The sequence below is a fragment of the Alligator mississippiensis genome, chromosome 4, assembly GCF_030867095.1.
Source record: "Alligator mississippiensis isolate rAllMis1 chromosome 4, rAllMis1, whole genome shotgun sequence".
In the NCBI taxonomy this organism is placed as follows: domain Eukaryota; kingdom Metazoa; phylum Chordata; order Crocodylia; family Alligatoridae; genus Alligator; species Alligator mississippiensis.
In genome coordinates this window covers 44861067-44885899 of record NC_081827.1, presented here as the reverse complement: position 1 = coordinate 44885899, position 24833 = coordinate 44861067, and the positions used below count along the sequence as shown (strand labels likewise).

General features: G+C 39.9%; 1 protein-coding gene across 8 annotated transcripts in view; it reads right to left on the bottom strand.

Moving 5' to 3' along the window:
- Positions 1-24833, bottom strand: part of CADPS2 (calcium dependent secretion activator 2) — a 630383-nt gene that overhangs the window by 87274 nt on the left and 518276 nt on the right. For 6 of the 8 annotated variants that reach the window (XM_059725932.1, XM_059725931.1, XM_059725930.1 and 3 more), the window contains 3 exons: positions 15850-15913; positions 13451-13574; positions 10621-10641 (listed from right to left, as the gene is read on the bottom strand). In XM_059725932.1, coding sequence (XP_059581915.1) covers positions 10621-10641; positions 13451-13574; positions 15850-15913 — 209 coding nt within the window. The remainder of the gene's footprint in view (positions 1-10620; positions 10642-13450; positions 13575-15849; positions 15914-24833) is intronic. The other 2 variants (XM_019491968.2, XM_014601057.3) reach the window with 1 other exon arrangement.

The following is a 24833-nucleotide window of genomic DNA, read 5'->3' as shown; positions in this document are numbered from 1 at the left end:
AGACATCAAGAGATGGGGAATCAATCTCTTCCCTTGACAGCTTGTTCCAAATTTTAAGTGTCTTCAGTGTTAGAAAGGTACATATCATTTCTAATTTGCATTCAACCGGCTTCAGTTTTTCAGCCGTTGTACTATACTAAATATTATGCTAAATAAAACAGTTCTTTAGTCCTTGTAATTGTCTCCCTGTGAAAGTACCTATACACTGAAATCAAGGCTTCTTGGAACCATCTTTGTGGGAAGCCAAATAGATGCATCTCTTTGAGTCTGTTACTGTAAGGAATTTTCTCCAAACCTCAAATACTTTTCCAGGTTTTTTTCTGCATGCTCTCTAATTTTTCAACATCTTTAAAAAATAAGTGATAACATCAGAACTGGATATAATATTTCAGTACTGGTCTTGCCAATTCTATGTACAGAAATAAAATAACTTGATTGCTCTTACTCATTGCTCTCTTGTTTATATAGTCTAGGATGATATATTACCCTTTCTACCATAACAATCATAATGGAAGATTCTGATGAGTTGCTTGTCTCCTATGGCCCCTCCAGAGCACCTTTCCTACTCTGTAGGTATAACTAGCATTTCTTATTCCTCAGATATATAGCTTGTAATTTATAGACTGCAGCAAAACACTTTCTGCCTTAAACAGGCCCAGGTTACCAAGCAGTCCAGATCAATCTTTATGACTGTCCCATCTTTATCATTTATGTATGATACCGCTAATCTGTGTGCCCATAAATTGTATCATCAGTGATTTTATACTTACTTCCAGATCACTGATGAAAATATGAAATACCATTTGGGTCAGTACAGATTCTTGCAAAATCCCAAATAGAAACACCTCAATTCATAGATGATAAAGATAAAAATGATTATGAGTGCTCCTTTCTTTTCTGCCTCATTATTAATATTTACCACCTCTAACTCATAATGGCCTACACAACTGCTAGGATTCCTTTTTCCCCTAATATATTTTAAAGAACTACCTATGATTAACAGGTACCCCTGACAGGAGGTAAAGCATAGGTGCAATATTTCTTGAATTAGCAAAATCAAGATTGAGAATGTCCAGAAATTCTAATCGGTTTTACTATTTGCTGCATAAATCTTCCAGGCAGGATTTCCTGAATAGAAATACTCTATAATAATACTTTCTGCACATTACAGGCAGGTGCTTAAGGAGTAAGACACCCTGTTCTCCAATTTGACTCTTCCTTCGAGTATCTTTCCTAGGCTTTGTTATTTAACACACAGATTCACATGAATCTATGGCCCACTGGGTCTGAGTTATTGAAAGCGCAGTTACACCTTCTGCAACTGCCACTTGCTGCTTATGTTCACCTAGCTTAAAGTGATGTTTATCTACTTTACTTTTGTTTTATTAAGGCCATTTTCACTGTATGTTCAAATACTATTTAAATAAAACCATTTATTTCAAGAAGTGTTCAGTGTAAATTATATAAGGCCTGCTAAGTGATCAAAATAACTTTTTCCATGAAGAAGGTATGACTAGGATATATTACACAACAGAATATAACATTTTAGATTATTTTTCTTTTATGCTATATACATTTTGTGAATTACGTATCTGAATGTCACATAGGTATAGGCCCACCTAAATCATAGTGGAAGTTCATGGTGCAGTGGCACCTTTAATCTTGCTCTTTTTTCTGTGCACTTCCCCCACTGAGTGGCTGAAGGGTAATTAATGCCACAGTTTTTGCCTCCTGGTTACTCAGTGACATGGGGAGGGGGTGTCAGGATGCAAAGTGCCCTATTAAAGGCACCCCTGTGCTGCAAATTTCCACCACAATTTAAGTAGGTCCCTACATATAGGAGCTAAAAGATTCTATAACATGAACTCACTGTACCACCATGGGAAGGAGGATGACTTGTCAGGGAACAAAGCTAAGAGTTGTGCTGCAATAATAATTGATAGGTGACAACACATAATGGTAAGATATACTTCTTTGGCAAGTTCTAACTATGGCCAAAAGTACGACCTGGACAACTCACAAAACACTTCAGTTCCTATCTATCCTTGATTTCTTGACCTTAGGCTTAACTCTTTGAAAATTGTTTTGAAATCCCTTCAGGGAAAAGGTGCTCTCGAGGGATTAGTGCACATTTTGCAGATTTTGAGAGCTGATGACTTATAACTTTCATATGAATCAAGGTTTTATAGTAAATCTTTACAAGATTAGTTTAAGTATTCCTGAATCATCATTACCTTTCACAAACAGCTTAGACTAATCCCCTATTCAGTTTATACATTTTCTAAATTTTCGAAGTCTTTGCTTGCTAGTAAAGCAAGCAAAACGCTTGCTTGCATCCACAGATGCTTCTCAAGTAAATCCCAGGACGTTATTCTCCCATTGTACTCGGCCTTGGTGAAGCTGCAGCTGGAGTACTGGGTCCAGTTTTGGGCTCCACAATTCAAAAAGGATGTGGAGAAGCTTGAGAGGGTGCAGAGGAGATATCCATGAGCATGATCAGAGGTCAGGAAAACAGACCTTATGAAGAGAGGCTGAGAGCCCTGGGACTCTTCAGCCTGGAAAAGCGCAGGCTCAGGGGTGATATGGCGGCCACCTATAGGGGAGCTCACCAGGATCTGGGGGAACATCTGATCACCAGAGCGCCCCAAGGGATGACAAAGTTGAATGGTTACAAACTCCTCCATGACCGTTTCAGGCTGGACATAAGGAAGAACTTCTTTACTGTCCAAGCCCCCAAAGTTTGGAATAGACTGCCGCCAGAGGTGGTTCAAGCACCTACTCTGAACGCCTTCAAAAGACATCTGGATGTTTATCTTGCTGGGATCCTATGATCCCTGCTGACTGCCTGCTCCTGGGGCAGAGGGCTGGACTCAATGATCTTCCGAGGTCCCTTCCATCCCTGATGTCTATGAAATCTATGTCTATAAATTCTGTTCATAATATTTTATGCTTAATTTATACTGCTTTTCTATACATAGGCCTCATTCACCTACCCTACTTACACCCATACAAAACAAAAACACATCATTAAAATGATCAAAGCCTGAAGGTACCAATTCCCTTTATCCGCATATGCAAATATTTGTCTTCTACTTCCAAGGGAAGTAAGAATATGTAATCCAATTCTGGTCATAGGGAAACTGATGGTGAAATTCCCCTTCGACTTTTTTAGCAGAAGGATCAAGCCCAAAGATAAGGTAAGATAAACTACATAAAAAGCTGTCTATTTCAGGAAGTACCCCTCTTCTGCATAAAGCAAGAACTATTAAAAGGGGATAACTTAATTTCCCCTCAAATGTTACCCTAATATGAACTAAAATAATTTTTTCATGATAGCAGAGGCACAGAGAAAGGAAGGGTGAAGTTACACGTTACACTTAGACCATACTAAATCTGTGGAATATTAAGCAGCTTTGGAGTTAAAACATACTGTGAGCAGTTGCATGTTATATGTTAATACCATTTTTTGCCTGCCGGGCTTCCATTTGTCAGTAGAGGGCTGGTGAGCAGGGGCATGGCTAGGAGCCAGGACAACTGGGCTCTACCCCTACCTTTGGAGATGGGAGGAGCCGGAAGCAGTGCATCTCAAAGCAGGACCATCCCCAACGAGATCAAGACCTCCAGGGATGAAGATTCTATCGCCTCACTAGGAAACCCATTCCAGTGCTTTACCACCCTCCTAGTGAGAAAGTTTTCCTTAAAATCCAACCTAAACTTCCCTTGCTGCAATTTGAGACCATTGATCTTTGTACTGTCATCTGCCATTCAGTTTTAAATCAAATTAATTAATAGACTTATTTTTATATGGTTAGAAAATAATTCTGTTCTGTATGTGCACTACATTTTTTTTTTTTTATGAAACGAAGCTGAATTTTTTCTTCATGTAAAAAATGGAATTAAATCTCAACTATGGAGTTGAAACCAATAATTGTTTAATTATTATTTGGATTTATGAGATTTTGAAGACATGAATCTTAAAACATTTTACTAAAATATTATTAGCATAATTCCCAATAATGAAATTGATGCACAGGGTGATTAAAAGAGAAAGAGGGAGGAGAATAGATGCTGTTCAGACTCAAAATCCACCACTCTGTTAACCATAATGTTGCCTAATTTCATCACAGGTGTTACAATATCTGGTGCTTTCTTTAAATGTAATGGGTGTGTAACAGACTCAAGGAGACATATGACAATCACAAGAATCTCAGATCATATTTTAAATATATACATTTCTGGCCCCTGTTTTTGAAAAATCTGGAAATGTGAAACCGAAAGGTTAAAAAATGAGAAACCAAATAAACAGAACAAAAAAAATCTTTTAATTTTTACAACTGTAATGTTTAATTCATGATTCGCAGCATGTGAGACTCAGCAATATTTCAAGGCCAAAAAGAATTCCTTAAAGGAATATTAAGAGGGCAGAAGAGGATATTTTGAACTGTTTTCTGGATTCTAATGACTGGATTTTTGAACAGATAAAGTTGGAAATGCTGAAACTATTACACTATAATTTTCTCCTTTTAAAATTTAATTTCAAAAGGGGAAAACATCAAATGATTATTTTTCTGTTGTTCTTTCATACCACTTGTTGCTACAGAATATTTATATCCCTATGGTAATAAAGCTAACAAACATAATAGGTCCATGAATAAGCTGAGGGCAAGGGTATTTTCTTATGTCCTCAGTGATTTTCATTTAGTTGTATAGTAATCAGAGACCAGCAACAAGGTGTTATGTGACTGTGCAACTCACTGATTTCTTTTGTTCATTCAGTAAAGTGAACATGCACTGAGAGCTTTAATCAAGCCCTCTCACCATATGCACAATGACTCTCTCTCCACTTGCTGCCTCAATTTCAATAATGGTTGTAGTGTACTTGTTCTTAAGTTGGATAGAGCCTTATGATCTCTGAGGGCATTTTACATGCTTCTCTTCCAGTAGAAAATCTGTTCGTAACGGTTTAGTAACTACTGATTTATTTAAAATAGAGCAAACATGTTGGTCAGTTACTGACCCACCGCTGGTTGGGGTTAACAGTTACTCAGGTCTCAGCAATGTAAATAACTAAAAGTGATGTTTGCATGGTGGCTTATGGTTAGTTTTGGAGTAGGTGGACAGTTTGCAGCATCCCTTTAGCCTGCTTTTAGTTAATATATTCCAGCTTCTCAAATCAAAACAATCACCAGGGTGTCTGATGAGGAAAAAGGTCCAGTTTTTATGACTAAAGAGGTTTTATTTTAAAAAAAAGTATTTTTTAATAATACAACTCTCTCTATGCTGGTTGACTGTTGCAACAGCAATGGAGGGTATAGCAGAGGATAGATAATTCCATGGGATAGATCCATTCCATGGATAGATCATTCATTCCAGATATACCATGTTTATATGCTCTCCCTCTCAAGCATCCACTCCTGCCATTGGTGAAGACAGGTCTATATGTTATGTGGAGGACAGTGGGCTAGGTCCACCAAGAAAATTATAAGCTTCCCTCAGGGAGGCCACTAAAAGCTTAACAACTGATTGGGGGCAAAACAAATGAGAAAAAAAAAAAAAAGCAGGGACAGGAACGAAGATCACAGGCTAGTAATAACGGTTCAAGGCAGGGGTCATCAAGCAGAGAACACTGGCCAGTGCCCGCCAGTGGGGAGGCTCAGAAGACCTGCAAAGACCCAGTGCTGTCCTGGCCAGAAGGACCCCACTGCCCATCTCTGGGAAACTGGCCAGGAGGCCTGGGGGCATGGGCATGGTGTTGAAACAGAGCCAGAGCATGGACAGGGTAAGTTAGCTGATGACCAATGCCCTCCCTTGGAGGGAGAGGCACTGAAGAAGCTCCATCCTTGTCTGTAACCACTCAGACATCTTGACTTCAAGTTGGTTTCAGTTCTATGGCAGGGAGCACGGCTGGGGACATGTAGACTCTAGACAGAACAGAGAGCCTCTGCTGCATCAGAGGCTGTGGAGCACAGGAGGTGGATCCTGCCCAGAGGGGGTAAGCTCCATCCAGTTGAGCACCTGGCAAAAATCACACAACGCAGGGACTGAAGCCAAAACCCCCCTGAGTGTCTGTGAGGTTGATCCTCATCAAATGCTTTCTGCTGGTCAAGGGTCTTTCACTGTCTCTGCCCACACTACCTCAGGCAGCCAGGGCCCCTTGCATAACATCATCAGGTGACATGAGGTACACTGCTACCTCCACCCCAATGCATTCCACTTTGAGCTTTATTTGCAGACACTGGTGCATGTTATAAGGACCCCCCAAGATCATGGTGGCTTCTGAGATGCCTGGCAAGGGAGTATTCCAGAGAACACCCCCCCCCCAAGCAGCACTGGAGAAGTGGATCTCTGATCAGTGCCCCTTGAGTTCCTGGGGGACCTGGGTACCAGAGTGAACCTGAGTTCTGTCCTCCCCAACACACCCCTCACACTCTCCCTCCTCAGGCTGGGGAATGTCACCTCCCCAGTCACTATTCTCCTGCTGGTATGCTGAGACCTCAGCTTCTACCAGGCATGATCCTTTCACTGCCAGTTGACCTTGGCACAGAGATGGCTGGGTGGGGTGGGCTAAGGAAGGGAAGTGGAACATGGGGCTCCCTCCTTTTTATGGGATAGGGAGGTGGCTAGTTGGCACAGTTAGGGGTGTTTCCTTGGGCTGCACTGTGTATAGCAAAGTAGAGGGGGCTGTGAAAGGTGCTGATGGGCCTGGTGTGTGTGTGGTGAAGAGGTTTGCACAAGGCAGGTGCAAGAGGCAGGGAGTGATGCTGGGAATAATATAGGGAGACAAACACAGACATACAAGAGGGAGGGGAAGGCTCAAAGCTGGCTTGCTCAGCTGAATCACAAACACTGGGGAGTGGGAGAGGGGAGTGTAGGACTCACCACATGAGGGTAAACACAGGGGTATGACAGCAGCAGGTGTTGTTGGTGATGCCCATTACTACCTACCCATTCAGATTTGCAAAAAACTTTATATGGCAAATTATTTATTTCTGAGGAGGGAAAATAAATGGGGTATGTGATGAATGGCTGCTCTATTATAAATTTAAAACAAATAAATATATTCATAGTGTGCAAGTAGGATAATCTTTCCTACATGGGAAGAAACTGGGGAGAGAGAACATACATTAAGTGTTATTAACTGGAGTGTGCTCCTTGTTTATGGAATCATACATTAGACTCATCTCAAAATACCTAGTGATTATAGTCTCAGAGTTTAACAGCCCAGGGTAAGTTCAGACCACATAAATAGAGAACATACCTCAAGTTATGCATGAACATTTTACTCGTTATTCCTATGACTTATTTACAAAGTTTGAAATATTTGTAAGAAATATTTATATGCAAGAAAGTGATATTAAAAATATTTTAAAATTTCAGCTTCTCAAAAGTTAGCTTGTACCTGAATGGCAGCTGCTTGAACATAAAATATTATTTGTAACAGGTGTATTTGATATCAAGATCATTTTCCTGGTACAAATTATGAAGAGATTAGAATGCTCTTAAAAATTATCAGAAACAAGTTATAATGGGAAAACCTTAACAGACGACTTGCCATTATTCTCTTTGTAGTATGAACAATTAAACAGATTATCCACAACAATAAGAATTTCAGCATGGCATTCAAAACAGAATGATAACATAGCACTCTGTTACTTTGGGAATTTATTATAAATGTTAAGTTTCTTAAGACAGAGGTTTTCTTTACTATAGTATCACAGTATAAGAGTGCTAAGTAGAATGCTGGTGTAAGTACTGCTAACACTGCAACATCTACCATTAAAAAAGTAAGTACTGTCTTCAGGGAAACACTCTGAATCTAGTTCAATTGAGACACTGTGAAAATGAGAACACTTAGAAGTTATACCTGAGAACCTGGCAACCATCCTGCTAGGAAAGGATTCTCACAACACAAAGAATCTGCATGCTCAACTCTGTAGTGCCTTCTATTCAGCATATCTCTGCATTTCAAGGTCCTACATTAAAAATCTAGTGCATGAGTTAAAAGGTGAATGATAATTACTATGGAATAGTGTTCCATTAATTACGGCTACAATGTGGAACAGTGCTAGGGCTAAATCCCTTACATATTATGAGCCCAATCATGTTTCCACTAAAATCAGCAGGAGTCTCACCAAAGGCTAGGTGATTGGGCACCACTGATCTGGAAGACTCTTCTGCTGTCCTGCAAAATCTGGGTGATGACAAGGACCTTATTTTAAAGTGTGTCAGTCCCCAAAGTAAGGTATACATGGGAAAAGAGAGAGCAATAATTGAAATGAAATGCGGTGTTCTTTTCTACTCTGCCTATACTATTTTCTATATCTCTATTTCATTATTTTATATTATTGATCTAAATAATTTACAAGAATAATAGAGCAGCAAGTTTAAGTGGCACATAAAAATTTTGATTTTAAAACAACAGGCATCACGAAAGTGCACAGCTGAGAAGTCTTATAAAAGGCAAAAGGATGTCGTCTCTAAACAAATAATGCTACTCTGCTGTTCAGGTGCTAAATTATGTGTACTACTGCTCTATTTCCTCACTTAAAATTAGAAGTAATTTGTCAATAACAACAATATGAAATATAACTAAATATTAATCATGCATATGCATACCTATTAATTACAATAACCATGAAAACGTGTAATACACATATATACATACACACACAAACACACACCGATTTCTTCACCTCTTTCTAATAACTCTGAGAAAAAAATCATGCACTTCATGAGTACCCAAAAACTTATTTGGAATTCTTTGAGAGTTTTCGGCACAAAAGGAATGGAGGATGGGATTATATATTATGACCAATGAATTTTAAAATCGAATTCAATTTTTACCATGTACAAGATAATGCTGGTTTATTTGTTACAGAAATTGCTATGCTTACAGGGGAAGCAGAACTGAGACATGGACTCTACAGTCAGCAGTTGTCTTCCTGACCCCACCATTGGCATCAGTAGGGAGTCTCAGCTTGACTCACATTTAGACAGCTTTTACATCATCACCTCTGTCTTCTGAAACAGAAAGTGACCTCATCCTGGGAATATCACCAAGACAACCCTCCCCTGTTGCTGACATAGTTTATATTGTGGTAGCACATCTCAAACCTCCAGGAATCAAGGTTCTACTGTGCAAGATACTATATGAATTTATGATAAAAATACCCCACAGGTATATTTAAAGACGTGTATGCACACAATATACACTGCATATACCAATACCCTATTATACCAATTTCCCTATTAAGACTTTTATCATCATCAAAATATGCAATGGAAAATAAAACCAACTTCCTGCTGATGACAATGACTAAGCACAGACAGTCAAAAAGCCTGAGGCTGAATTGATTCAATCTTCAGATTACTACCCTGAGTAGACTGAACTGATAAGGAAGTGAACAGACATTCAACTTTGATTTCAGAAAAGCGCCACATGCCTGCAGTGGCTCAGGCCAGAAGCCAGAGGGAACTAGAGCACACCTCTCTGCTTGGCTGGAACAGACAGCTTGGGACAAGGCTAGCCTGCCCACCCTGCAAGGGAGGGAGGGGATTCAGGGAAGGTGCAAAGCGTCCTGGCATGCTGGGGGACTGTGAGTTGACTTGAACCTGGCAGGGATCTGTGACAGAAGTTTAATAAACTGATTTAATCTAAATCAGCTAAGTCTGATACTACATCCGTCCAGGTTTATCTTAAACTGGTTTCAGCCATTTCAAAAGTCATTTATGTGCACTGAATTTCTGTTGTGTAACAGACTTCAACCCGTTTCCAATCACTTATAGCAGTTTATATGTAATTTCTGTCCCTAGCCTATGAGATTAGCTGTCAACAAAATTAGTCTGATCTGATTGCAGAAGTAAACTTGTCTGCAACACTGACACACAGCTTCAGTTACCCCTCCATTAATGGGGAAGAAATGGGCACTGCAGAAATGCTCATGTATATTAAGTTCACTTTGCTTGAACAACAAACATAAATCAAATCCACTTACATTTTAAATCATTTTCACTTTCCAGTTCTTTTACATAATAAGATGCTGTAATGTTTCAAGTGCAAACAATAAGTGAATATTACCTTTCAAAAATATTTTCTCTGCTGCTTTCCATTACCATTTTAAGAAAAGGGGATACAATTCCATTTATTCCATTCCCTGAAGTCTTTACCGCAATACTTAATCCAAAGAACTTTCATAGATCACAGCGATAACAACAGATTTAAATCAGAGAACAAGTGTAAGGATATACATCCCCCCAGAAAACCTAAATGTTGACCATGTCCCTTTACTTACAAATGTAGACAAATAAAATATAAGCTATTAATGAATTTCCATGTGTACAATTAAAGACAAAATCCTATGTGTTAAAATATTTTTTCACAATCACATCAAACTTTAGACATTGCAGAATTTTACAATTATCTAGCTTATTAATCAACAGTATACATCATATGTGCTTTTTACTATCATGAACAATACATGTTATACTATATAATCAGTTTAATTGTAATTTGTGTATATGTTTGTAGCAAAATGTTGATGAATTAAACAAAAATGATAAAGGAAATACAGTACACAGAAAACTGTGGTACATGCATGCGTACACACACAAAAAAATCACCTTGATCCTTCTCTGTTGTTGCTAAAATATAAAAAAAAAGAAAATGAAGAAAAACATCATCAGATAAAAATAAGGTACTTAATTTAACTTAATTTAAGTGCAACAAACATCAGACACAGTAGTTCAATGTTTTGTCCATTTAAAATGCTGATGTGCTACTCATATCTGACTATACTTTGAAAACAATTCTCTTTCTGGTTTATGCCCGTTGAGTCAGCCTGAATATACATCACATACTCTGAGAAGTTGGTGAAATGAATAATAGTAAAAACAGGATAAGGCTATTACTGTTGTTATAACCATCCTTGTGGATTTAATCTGTACTTGATCATCGTTAGTTTAAGGCCAGTATCACCACTGAACAATGTACATGTAGTAGACTGATTTCTGAGAGAGTGAGGGGAAGTTACTGACTACAGAGATATTCACAGATTTGGGATCTAGAGAAATATTCAGGAACTAGAGAAATATTCACAGATTTGGGATCAGGCCCAATTCCAATATGATAATTACATATGAAATTCTTAGGCATATTTTAGAAAATACTTAGATACTTCTGATGTGGTACTACTAATAAAAAATGACTAATGATTATAAGGAGACAGAAGTCCATTTCAGGGTGCAAAGTCTAGAATCAACACAGAGATAAAGTGTCTGCCAATAAGATTTTGGCTTAAGCATATGATTTTGGCTTATGAAACCTCAGTACTAGAAGAGAGGGATACAGGCCTTTTTAAAACTGAAAGTTGGTATGTAAGGGGTTTTTTGTTGTATCTTATGAAGCTGGAGCCTTTTATCTCCAATAGCATTCTACTTCATTTTTTAAGGTGGTATGTCTTCTTGAGGCAAGTACACTTGAAAAAAGAATTTTAAGATTGACTTTTGACATGGGGCTTACTATTACATGTCTGTATATCCACTTGGAGAAATCTATTTATGCATTAGGTAGGGAGCGGTGTCTTGATAAAACACAGAAAAAATCACTTCAGTTAAAATACCTATGAGGCCAAATTCCTGCAATTTCAGTTTTACTTCAGCAACTACATGCATGCTTTGAAGTGCAGAATTTGGTCCTTTACTTTGCATAATTTGCAGAGGTGTAGCTAGCTATTTCATCACCCAGGAATGGGTTGGGGGTAGGAAAGGTGGCAGAGTCTTCCCTGACTCACTGTACTCTGGCTGCTGCTGCTCAACGTGTTGTGGAATGGGTTCAGACTGCTGCAGCTACAGAACTGGCTCCCTGCAGCCACAGAACACCAGCTGCAGCACCCCTCAATGGCAGAGATTCCTTTGGTGCCACCCTCTAAATCCATACCTAGGACTGGTGCCCTGCTCCCCTACTCCTGGTCACACTAACGATAAATGCACTCCTACACTTTTCCAGAATAAAATTTGGAACATCCGTGCAACGTTGTATTATTTGTTTTTGTTTCTCTTTCAATGCTCCCGCAACCTATACATCCAGCTATGGTTCTCTCTCTAAAATATTTCTTTTTTATTCCAATATGCTTACTAAATGTTCAAGATAATTTAAGAGCAAAAATCCCAATTATAAATGTGAAAAATGAAATCTGAGACAGAAAAGGTATCTTTGCTTTCTCATTTTCCAGAAAAGAACCAATATTCATCCTTCTTTCTTTAACACAACATGATATCATAATTAATTATGGTAAACTGGTTACTAAGGTAGTTTCATGTTGTTACTCCCATGATATAATATTGGTTGCTATAGTGATGAGATAGCTTTTTGTTAATCACTCATGAGATTGGTTAATTCATGTTTGTCAGTGAGTTTGACCAGAGCTGAAATAAGACAAAAAGTTGCTTTTATAACACTACTAAATACACCACCCTCCTTCATATCTATGGGGTTTGATATTATGACTTTATTTAATTCCAGTGTATTACCAGAAATAAATTCTACTAAAACAGAATGTTATGTTAACATACCATGGAATTTTTAAGCCAACGTCATGTTCTGTTTCCTGTAATCTGACACACATTTACGGTTTATATTAAAAATATATATATTTATGCAGGATTTACTATTTCTAGAATTTAAATCTGTATCATTATATGACACTATTATATGCTTTCTGGAAAATAATTATTGCATTTGAATACTGTCAAATTATTTTACTGTTAGCATACTTTACTGTTTTACAGAATTTTTACGATATTACAATAACCTTTTATATAATAAAATACCGATTTCCTAGCAACAACCCTGATTAATCTCATTTTCCGGAATATATATCAATTGTAAATATAGAAAAAACTAATATTATCATGAAAGCTATTTTCTGTTAGTATATTTATAATAAATAAAAGGCCATTGAGGTTTTATCAGTTTATGATTATATCTTACTATATATACCAGTAACTTTTCCATTTCTGACAATGACAACTCGAGAAGCATAAATTGTGTTTATGTGCCTAAGGTATTCAAAAGACATCTCTTGCCTTGATTTCCAAATTTCATGGTGCTGATTAGGAAAGAGTACACTGTCAATAGTTTATTAGGAATATTTAGAGAAGGTAAAAATTAGGCATGAGCACACATTTATATTTGATAAAAATTCAAAATAAGAACAAAAGACAACTTAAACATAAGATCTGGGTATTTCGTTCAAGCAGGTTCCCAGGAGGCATATTAAAGCAATGAATAGGAAAAAGCTCTATAGTTCACCAGCTGAGATTTTAATGAGACATTTCCCCTTGCTGTGGTACAGGTTTGTTCAGGAAAGGGAAAAAGGCTGCTCACAGAATATTCAGTTAATAGGCACTGTTGGCTTTTACAGTCACTTTGGCAGTTGATCACTATACTCACCTTCTATTTTGGCATATTCTGTAAGTCGAGTGTAATTGATCAAGGCAGCTTTCTCCAGACATTTTCTGACCACTTTCTTCACCTCTTCTGCTGGTATGGGAGTGGCAATATCTTTCATTAAAACCTGTGCCAGAGAATCATATTACTTGGTTGCACATTACCCAAAGCTCCAGAACATAATTTGAATTTAATAACTATTTTAGATCTGCTAATAATTAAAGGCAAAAATCAAAGAGGAATCATTTCAATCAGTGGTCCAGTCAGTTAATAAAATAGGTATTTGTCTCTAGAGGTTTGAGTTCTAACTTTGTTTTGGGGGTTGTGTTAGTCTAGGGGCAGGCAATTATTTTGGGCAGAGGGCTGCTTACTCAGTTTTGGCAAGCCATTGAGGGCCACATGACAGGCAGCCCAGGGCAGATTAATATTAATTTTCTAAATTTTTTAGGGGCCTCGAGGGCCAGATAGAATGGCCTGGCGGGCCACATCCGGCCCCCGGGCTGCATTTTGCCCATCCCTGTGTTAGTCTGATGGTTTCACCTTTATCCTCATCTACAGAAGTTATAAGATCATATCTACAGTTTGACACCATTCAGCATGATTGTCAGTTTCTGCGTGAGAACCAAGAATGGAATACCAGAAGTCCTGAGGTCTAGATTAAACTACAGCTAGAGATAGGGACAGTGCCATTTCCATGTGACCCTTTTCGTATTACGTTCAGTTCTTAGTGGTGAAATGAACCCCACAATTTCATGAACATTAAATCAACTGGCAATTTTAAAAAGGAAGAAGAAAAACACTGTCAAGACTATCATCACTGATTATCTTCTTCCTTCATACAGTTATTAAAATTCAGCAGAACATATACTTGTTCAAAAGGATTAGCTATTTAGGCAGAGTACCAGATTTTTGTTGTAATATTTTATTACGGTGAGCTAGAAGGCTAGGTCAAAAAAAGGCTTTAACATTTTTAATATTTATTTTTTAAACCTACTAATCTGTAAAAGTCTTCCAGTTTGACCTTTTGGAAGTTAATGGAATTTATCCATTGGCTTCAATTGAATCAGAATGTCCCTTGAATTTTTACAGTTATGGTGGCCTCTACTAGTTTAAATTTAAATAAAACGTCAAACTTACAAAAATGCTATTTATATTTTGTATTATAAATACTGCAAATAAAGATTTAAAGTTTGACAAATTAATTACTTTTTGAAACAATTAATTGCTGACTAAAATTTCAATACGGCTTTGAAAAAACTCAAGACTCAGTTAAAATGAGGTAAACTGGACTCAGATAACTTAATCTGTAATTTTAAAAATATCTTCTTTGCATAATATCAAGGGACTTGTATGCACCCAAGTCTCCAACAGTGTATTTAATAATGCAATAGAGGTAATGCATATTAATATTTTACTTGTATGGGTAATTTAGTTATTAGTTTTCTTTTCTTGTTTGTCCTTGACTATCCATACTTAGGTGTACCAAAATTCAATTTGATTTTATACAAATATGTTTATTCTACACTTGAACTCAAGAGTCCAAACCAGAAAGGAAGAGCCAACAATGTTTATAGGTAAGTATAATAAAAGGATGCTCACAGATGTAGGAAGGCACATTTTCCCTAATTCAACTTGGCCCTTTGCAACTGTACTAGCACAAATAGAAATATTAGTTCCACAAAAATGAAGTCTACATATATGGCAAGATATTAAATGAAATCACATTTAAAACCAAATATATAGAATTGATCACGCAATAGTGTATAGGCCCTGGCAGAATTTTGCAATAGCACAAAATTGCTGTCACTTCCCCTTTTTGGATGCATCAGGCAATGGACCAGTACCATCCAAAGGCTGGACAGTGCTACAGACGATGGGATAACTGTCTAGAAAAAACAGAATATCTTGCTTTAGCTCACTGTCTTAGCAGTCTCCTGGACTTTAAAGCTCCTCATTCACAAGGGAGCATAAATGCTGTTAGTATTGTCTACCCTCCGCAGGAGCTAGTTCTGTGGAATTTGTTGTAGCCAAGTTTTATTTATATGTTACATTTATATTCCCTTGCTAATTTAGATAAATCTAAATTTTTTCTTTATAAATTGAATCAAATTTTTATTTTCCAATGGGTTTATTTAGATTATATGGATATTTTTAAGGTTATATTTCAAGATATAATCATAATATTTTGTGACCATAATAACTAAATGATAAAGACACAGGGAACCTTTGCAATGACTTAAGAGAAAGTTCTGGTAAATATATTTTATTATTAGACTTTGTCAATTATTTAGCATATAATAAAACCACTAGTATGGTATCTTAGTGGATATTCCTGCTAGCTCAATAATAAAAGAACATACAGATGAGATATCCTAGAGTTAAAATAAAGTAAAAAGACATACCCTTTCAAGTAATGAAAGTGTGGCTTTTAAAGCTCCTTCAGGACGTCCAAATGGAAAACAGTATCTTAAAAAACAAAAACAAAACCAGGATAAATTATCCAGAGTGTAATATCTAAGTTAAGAATGTAAGCGTAATGGGTATATATTTTCCCACTACTCCTTCATTTGCATTATTGGAAGGGACATATATACTGAACACTGATAAATGATTCTTCTATATTTTTTCACAAATTCAATATGGAGGACTGAAATAAGGAAATCAGAGCGCCTGTTGCTCGGCCCGAAGGATAGGAAAGTTTAAAAGGCAAGAAGAAATTAGCCCAGTGACTGAATAGTGGAGGATATCTACAAACAGCTGTGGATTTTATTAGACTGCTTCCATCTTGCTGAACAAGCAAGTCATTTCTAACCTTAACACCTTAAGAATCTCTGTAAGAAAATGAGACTTATTATAAGGCTCATTCTACCTCTTTATACCCTGTTTTGGTATTGATTTAACAATGGAAGGAAACTGCATAAATGGGTGCAAATTACTTTTTTTTGGCTTTAACTAAATCATTTATCATTAAAATACATTTTATTTTGGCTTAAATTGTAAATCCTACCAGACATAAACCTCATTGCCTTTTGTGCCCTGTACAGCACTAGCCCACTTAGAGTCTTTAACTACTAAAAGAATAACAATACCAAAAATGCAAAAGATGAAACAAAATAAACTAAAGTGCTGCCACTCCTACAAGCTGTAGAGCTCATTCTAAAACTCTCTTAATCCTATCTGTGAAGCTTGCTGGGATAGCCCCAATTGAAAAAGGGATTTTCTACTTTGCTGAGATTATTTGTATGTGATTGTTTATTATTACTAACAAAAATGGTAGCCCTATTTTTCTAACATTTTTCCAATAACAATTGGATTCAGAGTGATGAGTTTTAGAAATCACTTTGACTGACATTACAGGTTCTTGTAAACAAGGTCAGACAAATCATTTTAGCAGACATAGCACCAATTTACTACCTGCTTTATTTTGCTTGCTTATTCTGTGTTAGTAACTCTTAGTGGGCATTAATAAATTAGCAAAACAGATTTAATCAACTTGTATTTCCTCAGTCTTAATCCATCTATAAATAAAATACAAATTTGGCTGCTTTATTTGCCTCCTCCTGCCTCCTCAGTGTATTTGCATAATCCATGTATTGTCTTTCCTATTATTTACTCCTATTAACCCGTAGGTGACACAGTTCATGCATAAATGCCACTGATCCCTAGATAACATTTAGCATTTCAAATCATGAGGTCCCACTGCGTATATCCTAAAGTGTTGCTGTAAATAATGTAATGAACTTTTAAAGTACATATAATTCTGAGCCAATGCTATAAACTAAGTAAGTATACAGAGCCCTAATTAACATTTACAATTCTCTATTACTACAGCCACTAAAGTTAAGACCTACTAAGCAAATTCCATTACAACTACCTATTTTCACACATTCATACTTTCTCCAAATACCTAATAGGCTTCATTGCTGCATACTGTGTCTGACCAAAAGATAACTTTTTAGGAAACTGGAAACACAAATTATGGTTATTTCTGAGTTATGGTGGAGTAAAAATAAAGAGCAGTAAGGTTCCCTACCATACAGAACTATTATTTTCCAAGATTAGCTGTCTACACAGACTCCCTCCTGGTATGCATGAGTCCTATACATGCAAGATTGGATTCTTTCAATCAGCAGTGTCTATTCAGGCCAAACCCAAATCCTAAATGACCTTGTGCCTTCACATGAGAAGGCAGAAATTCCACAGGACGCTCAATCTGTTCTTTCATCAACACAACACCTGAGAACAGTAGGATGCTGTTCTTGTGGACCCAAATAATGTGGACAAAGCACAAGAGTCCATGTGGAGAACATGTTTAAGAATCAAAGGTACTGTAAAATACATAACTTTTCTTTCTTTTTTGAATGACTGTCCACATGGTTTCCATTGCTAGTAACTAGAAGACAGTTATCAAATAGGGGCTGGGGTAATGTAGGCATTAAGGTGTGTGGTTGACAGCCCAGAGGTTGAAGTTTGAGGAGCAGCCCTGTCAGATTCCAACAGATCCTTGAATTTTGCTAAATACCTAGTCACAAAGACACAAAAAAGGAAAGAAAAGGGGTATACCAAGGGACAGGACTGGAAATGGATAGAATAGCTCTTGTTTACAGTTTCCAGGGCCCAACAGCCAGAGATGATCCAATTCCAGGGTGAAAAGTAGAAATAAATGATCTTCGAGAGCTCCTGTGACACTCTTGTCCCTGATGCATGATAGGACTCAAAGTGAAGGGCAGAAAAGGATGCAGATTCATCATTACTAGAACTTTTTCTTCTCTCTCACTGCCTTTGAAGTCCCTTAAGACTAGTTAAAGTAATGAACAGAAGAACACTGCCTGCAGGTAGCCTGAAATTTTGTTTGTTTCTTTCTTGGGGCTGAAACAAGGAGGTTAGGAGAATTTACAGTTGCCTTGGGAGTCCCTTCAGAAATGGAAGGCCTCATCCATCTGGAATTTTAAAAAAGTTTATTGTCATCAAAGGGAAGGTCTTTTGTAATTGTTTGAGATGTTTGAACCTCTCTGGGAATTCCTGAAGATTGAGGCAGGAAGCCACCTTCTTATACCCACCACTGTAGGCATTGCTCGATCAGATGTAAAGGCTACCAAATGCTCCCTGCATCCTTGCGTATGATGGTCTTTAAATACTCTGTCTGTTCTGTTGATCCCAATTCAAGTAATCATAATCAGGACAGAAATACTTGTTAATTAGTAATGGCAAACAGTGTATTTGAACAGTTCTAGTCTCCCTCTCTCTGTACAGATTTAGCAGCCCCCTGTTCCTTCAACCTTTCCTGGACCATAGCTCCCACAAAAGAGCCCTGTATGGAAATAAAGACATCTGTGTCTCTTGGAAGAGACATCAAAGGTACCTATGTCTCTGACACCTGTTGTAAGCTTGCCTGGATGTGACCAGAGGTTGCTGGCATGGCCACAGGTCTCCTGCAGGTCCCAACAGAACTTTAATTTCGACAACAGTAAGCCATCATATACAGAGGAGTGCAAGATATTCATGACATAGAAGAATCCAAGGTGGGCAGCAGTTTGTGAGGTTTTTCCTGCATTTGTTTCAGGGGTATTCTCAAGAGTCTCTGTCACGCACACTTGATAAAATTGTTGTAAAGCCATCAACTGAACAAAGTCCTGAGGAATTTACTGCCTTGGTGAAAGAGGATAAGATTAATTCAGCAGAGATGAGCTGCTCTTTCTTTTGCCACTTTCTTCCTCTTGTCTTTCTAGAATCTGAAGCCTAGCTGATCTGGCTGTATTGTATTATATTCTCTCTTTGAGGAGCATGACCTGAAAAAAACAGGGCAGGGGTGAATATGTAGGCTGCAAGCACCAGTACAGCCAAGACTGACAAGAGAACAGAAACACATGGATGGGTACTAGGAAGGATGTTCCTGCTAAGTCCATATCATTCTCTGTTGTCTCAACCTTACTTTAGCTGTTGGATATTAAAACTTAAGTGTCTAAAAAGTGGTCTGATTTCCAGAGGTGCTGAGTACCTAAGGCTCCCATAGATTTCATTAATGAATTTAAGTACCTAACTCTGGGGTCCCAAGTGAAATATTTTAGCCAATATTCTAACTGTTCTGAAATATTCCCAATACTGATTAGATGACAGAGAGAAATGCGCCCCCCAACCTATCCACTTTTGTCCCTTCCACCCTCCTTTAAGTTTTAAGAATACTATATTTTCTGCCATTATCATCATCACCTGTACACCTGATGATATGGAGGTATAAAATTTGCTAAAACAAGATATTTCCAGTATAAGGATGTACTCAGCCTTCAGGGGGCTGAAATCCATCAGCAGGTGGTTAGCAGTTAATAAGGTTAATAGTCTGCCTTGCTGGAAGCCTGCAACTGATGACTAGAAAATAGGGATGGAGTCATAAAGACAGTTAAAAGCTCCAGAAAAGGGCAAGGGGGAGAGGAGGCGGTGGTGCTGGAGAAGCACAGAGCCGGGGTTACCCCTCTCAAAGTCCAAACTAAATAAGATCACAGGTTTTGGTTTTGTTTGTCTTTTGTAGGTTTGCTTGTTTTGTTTACTGTGGGGACAAGGATGCCCCATGTAAAATAAATTGGCTAGAAATCCTGAACACGGTGCTGACTAGACTTGATAATGAAGCCGAGTTATCTGCTTGCACCAGAAACAAGACTTGGTTTATGTTTGATCTTAATTTTACATGAAGCTTTGATGCCACTAAAAAAAAATCTAACTACACAGGCAAGGCCTTTCCTTGTAACACTAACAAAGAGCTGTGCCTGTATTAGGTAGCTACCTTTGGTGCACACATGTGTTGTTTCTTTACTTTTCCTGTATACTACAAAAAAGTCCCACTGTAGCATCTTGTAGACGTAAGTATGGAGCAAGATAAGGGAACAAGTTGGGAATAGTCTGACAAAGGGACACTGAAAGCATGTTTATCTAGATGCAGTGGTGCTAACTGCCCATCGAAGGAGCAAAGAGAGGCTATGGTTCCTACGGCAGTCAGACACCAAAGAGTAGCCCTCAAGACACTACACCTCAGCACTCCAATCTTGACTGCAAAAAGCAGTTGTTGGCTGCTGACCTGCCTTATGCTGTATGGGTGTAAAGAAAGATTGTTTTGACTTAGTGCAAATGAAAATAATTTTGCCTACAAGACAGAATAAACTCCAAAGGGCCTTCAGCTGATGTTTGTGCAGGATAAGGTGGTCAACATCATGTAGGCATAGGCCCAAAGCTCCACTCTTTTTCCCATTTCATCAGATTCAGAGGATGAATTTGGCCATGAGGTTGCAATGCTTTGCTGAAGCTGGGTGAGCGTGCTACCAAGCAGAACTCTTTTAAACATGTGGGCCAATGATCTGGAAACCACTGAGCTACGGAAAAGTCTACCTCTTCTGAGAAGGGTGTCATCCTGTCAGAAGAATCCTTGCTCTGCTGTGTTCTCACCACTTTGTTAGGGGATAAAGTCAGCATGAGAGATATACCTTCTTCATCCACGGTACCAATAAACTCAGTAGCTGGTGGTTCATTTTCACTACTCCTGATGTCTCAAAAGAAAGGGAATCTAGACCCATATATCTAGGCCCACATCAAGACCCAAATCACTTGGTACCATATTTACACTATGTTCGAATACTTGACATATGTACCAATACTTGACAACATTCTAGACATTGAGGGACATCATTTTGAATTGCCTATCCTGAAGCACTGGGAAGCAAAGGATGAATTTTAAGAGAAGTGAGTTTTGAGGTTCAGTAGTTGTTGTCAGTACCTTTTCAGCTGTCAAGGGCACCAGATACCTCCTTAGGCTACTGGTTGCCTCACAAATGTTAGCCCCTGAAAAGTCAGACTTAATAAGTCTCATGCCTTGACTGCATAGGCACTGAAGATATGACCAATGCCTCAGCTCTGTTCTGGAACTTTGCTGCTTCCTACCTCTGTTAAGTGGTAATCAGTACCAGAGTGGAAGTGGTCTTCTTGGTCAGTGTAGCTTGAAGCTCCTTATTAGAACCCTCATGGAGAAAGACTGATTAAAGGACTGATGTCCTTCTTTTTGGTATTTATGAAGCTTGCACAGATTGCTCCAGATAGTGGAGCAATTAAGTGGGCTTTTCTGCCTTTTTGAACACTCTTGGAAAATGACTGTCATGCAGTATGTCAGTCAGGGATGAATGTCCCTTTAAGAAACAAAATAGGGACCTGGAGGGTGCACCTACACATGAAATTAATGCAACACAATAAATTCTGGTGCATATCTCACTGAAGTTTACATGTGCATCCGGGACCGCAGTACATTGAGCCGGGTCAGGGCAGCCCCAGCTGGCAGGGGTTCAGGGGGTCAATTTGCCAGCACGGGGTTGTTCTGACCCAGCTCAATGTGCTGCAGAGGAGCTGACTGGGACACACGGATGTGGGGCTAGCTGGCAGGCAGCTCCTGCACTGAAGCACCTTTGGGCTCCAGCCGGCCCTATCAGCATTACATGTGTAGTGCTGCGCACTAAATAATGCCACTATAGGACAGTGCTTGTGTCTACTATGGGCTTAATTAGTTTACTGCAGCCTAATAGGGCTGCATGTGTAGACACTGAGACTTTACTGTGGAGCTAATTAGGCAGCTCTGCAGTAAATATTTCATGTAGATGAGCCCAGACTGTCCATTGTTAAGTGAGAGCAAAATTTCACCGGATTGTCCATTGTTAAGTGAATGCAAAACTAGGCTTGTTGGGGGAAGGGGAAGACGAGGGTGGAGGAAGCCTTGGACCACTAAACCAAGCATCACCCACAAGAACAGCCGAGCCTAGACCGACGACAAGCAGAACAAATACCCAGGTAAGCAACAGGGGCCCAGGTAGTACTGGGATTAGGGGGGGCAGTGCATACATCTTCAGGAGGCCTCAAATGCCTCTACACTAATGCTCGTAGTATGGGGAAGTTCCTCCTGCTAGTTAACACCAACCCAGACATAGTGAGGCTCACCGACACACGGTGGGACCCAACGCATGAGTGGGTGGTGAATATCAAGGGCTATAGGATGCACAGGAGGGATAGGACAGGGAGGAAAGGTGGGAGTGTGGCGCTCTACGTCAAGGAGAAATACACATCCTCAACGAATAGCACTGGATCACAGGAGGGGCACACTGAAGTGCTCTGGGTTAGAATACTAGGAGGTCGAGGGGAAAGGGACTTAATGGTGGGGGTCTACTACAGACCACCCAACCAGGGAGAAGAGCTAGACCGGGAATTCTTAAGTCAGCTCATGGAGGCAGTTAGGTCAAAGGACGTGGTCAACATGGGTGACCTGAACTTTCCAGACATCTGCCGGGAAGAGCAGTTAGCCAGGTCTGACTGCTCACGTAGGTTTCCAAACGAGATACAGGACCTCCATCTAACACAGGAAGTGCACAGCCCCCCAAGGGGAGACACCTTGTTGGATCTGGTCCTGGCTACGGGTGACGACCTGGTGAGGGGTCTGTGGGTGCTCGAGCACCTGGGTGACAGTGATCATCGCCTGCTGGAATTCACCATCCAGCGCAAGGTGGCAAAGGCCTGCAGCAAGGCAGCAGCCCTGGACTTCAGGAGGGCGGATTTCAATGAGGTAAGGAGAATAGTTGGGGAGACACTGAGGTCCCGGAAGGGAGGGGAGTTAGGTGTTCAAGAAGAGTGGTCGTCCCTTAAGGAGACGTTCCTTCAAGCCCAAAGGGAGGTAATCCCAACACGGATCAAAGGGGGCAAGAGGGCGCAAAAGCCCCCATGGCTCACCAAAAGCATCCCGGAATGTCTCCTGGCTAAAAAGGAGGCGTACACCCAATGGAAGGGAGGGGCCATCACCAGAGAGGACTATATCTCAGTTGCTCAGGGCTGTAGGGGGGCAGTTAGGAAGGCCAAGGCAGAGATGGAACTGGGACTAGCTACCCAGATCAAGGACAACAAGAAGTCCTTTTTTAAATACGTAGGGGGTAAAAAGAAGGGACTGGGTAATGTGGGGCCTCTGCAGGACAAGCTAGAAAATCTGGTCGTCACACCAGACAGCAAAGCTAACCTATTCAACAATTTCTTTGCCTCCATTTTTCTGAGCAGGGACCAGGTCACTCCCCACACTGGAACCCCCATAGGCCCCAGGGGAGGTGCACCCAGGCCTAGGGTCAGTGAGGACCTAGTCAGGGAACTTCTGGAGGGACTTGACATATTTAAAGCAGCAGGTCCTGACTATCTCCACCCCAGAGTGCTGAGGGAATTAGCAGAGGTCATTGTGGGACCCCTGGCACGGCTTTACGAGCACTCATGGTGCTCTGGTGTGGTGCCAGATGACTGGAAATGTGGTTCCCATGTTCAAAAAAGGGAGGAAGGAGGACTCAGGAAACTATAGGCCTGTTAGTCTTACCTCGGTCCTGGGTAAGCTTTTTGAGAGAATTATCCTGGTGCATGTCGCGAGGGGCCAGCAGGGGAGATTATGCTTAGGGGCAACCAACATGGGTTCATTAGAGGCAGGTCCCATCAGACCAACCTGGTGGCCTTCTGTGACCAGGTGACAAAATCCTTGGATGCAGGTGTGGTGGTGGACATCATCTTTCTGGACTTTAGGAAGGCCTTTGATGCTGTCTCTCACCTGATTCTCATTAAAAAACTAGGAGACTGTGGTGGTGATAACTATACAGTCAGATGGATCCTAGTTGGCAGGAGGGCCGCACCCAGAGAGTGGTGGTGGACGGGTCTTATTCGACCTGGAGGGATGTGGGCAGTGGGGTTCCCCAGGGCTCGATCCTCAGGCCCGCAATGTTCAACATCTTCACTGGTGACTTGGACGAGAGGGTAAAAAGCATCCTGTTTAAATTCGCAGATGACACTAAGATGTGGGGAGAAGTGGGCATGCTAGACAGGAGGAATAGGCTGTAATCAGACCTGGACAGGTTACAGGGGTGGACGGATGAGAACAGGATGGGTTTCAACACTGACAAGTGCAAGGTGCTGCACCTGGGGAGGAAGAACCAGCAGCATACCTACAGATTGGGGAACTCCGTTCTCATCAGTGTAGAGGCAGAAAAGGATCTTGGAGTCATTATTGATGCCAAAATGAACAGGGTCAACAGTGTGGGGACGTGGTCAGGAAGGCCAACTGTACCTTGTCATTCATCCACAGATGCATCTCGAGCAGGTCCAAGGAGGTGATCCTCCCCCTCTATGCGACACTGGTCAGGCCTCAGTTGAAGTACTGCGTCCAGTTCTGGGTGCCGCACTTTAGGAGGGATGTAGACAACATGGAGAGTGTCCAGAGGGCCACCCTCGTGATCGGGGGTCAGCAGGGCAGGCCCTACGAGGAGAGGCTAAGGGACCTGAACCTGTTCAGCCTCCACAAGAGAAGGCTGAGGGGGGATCTAGTGGCCATTTACAAACTAGT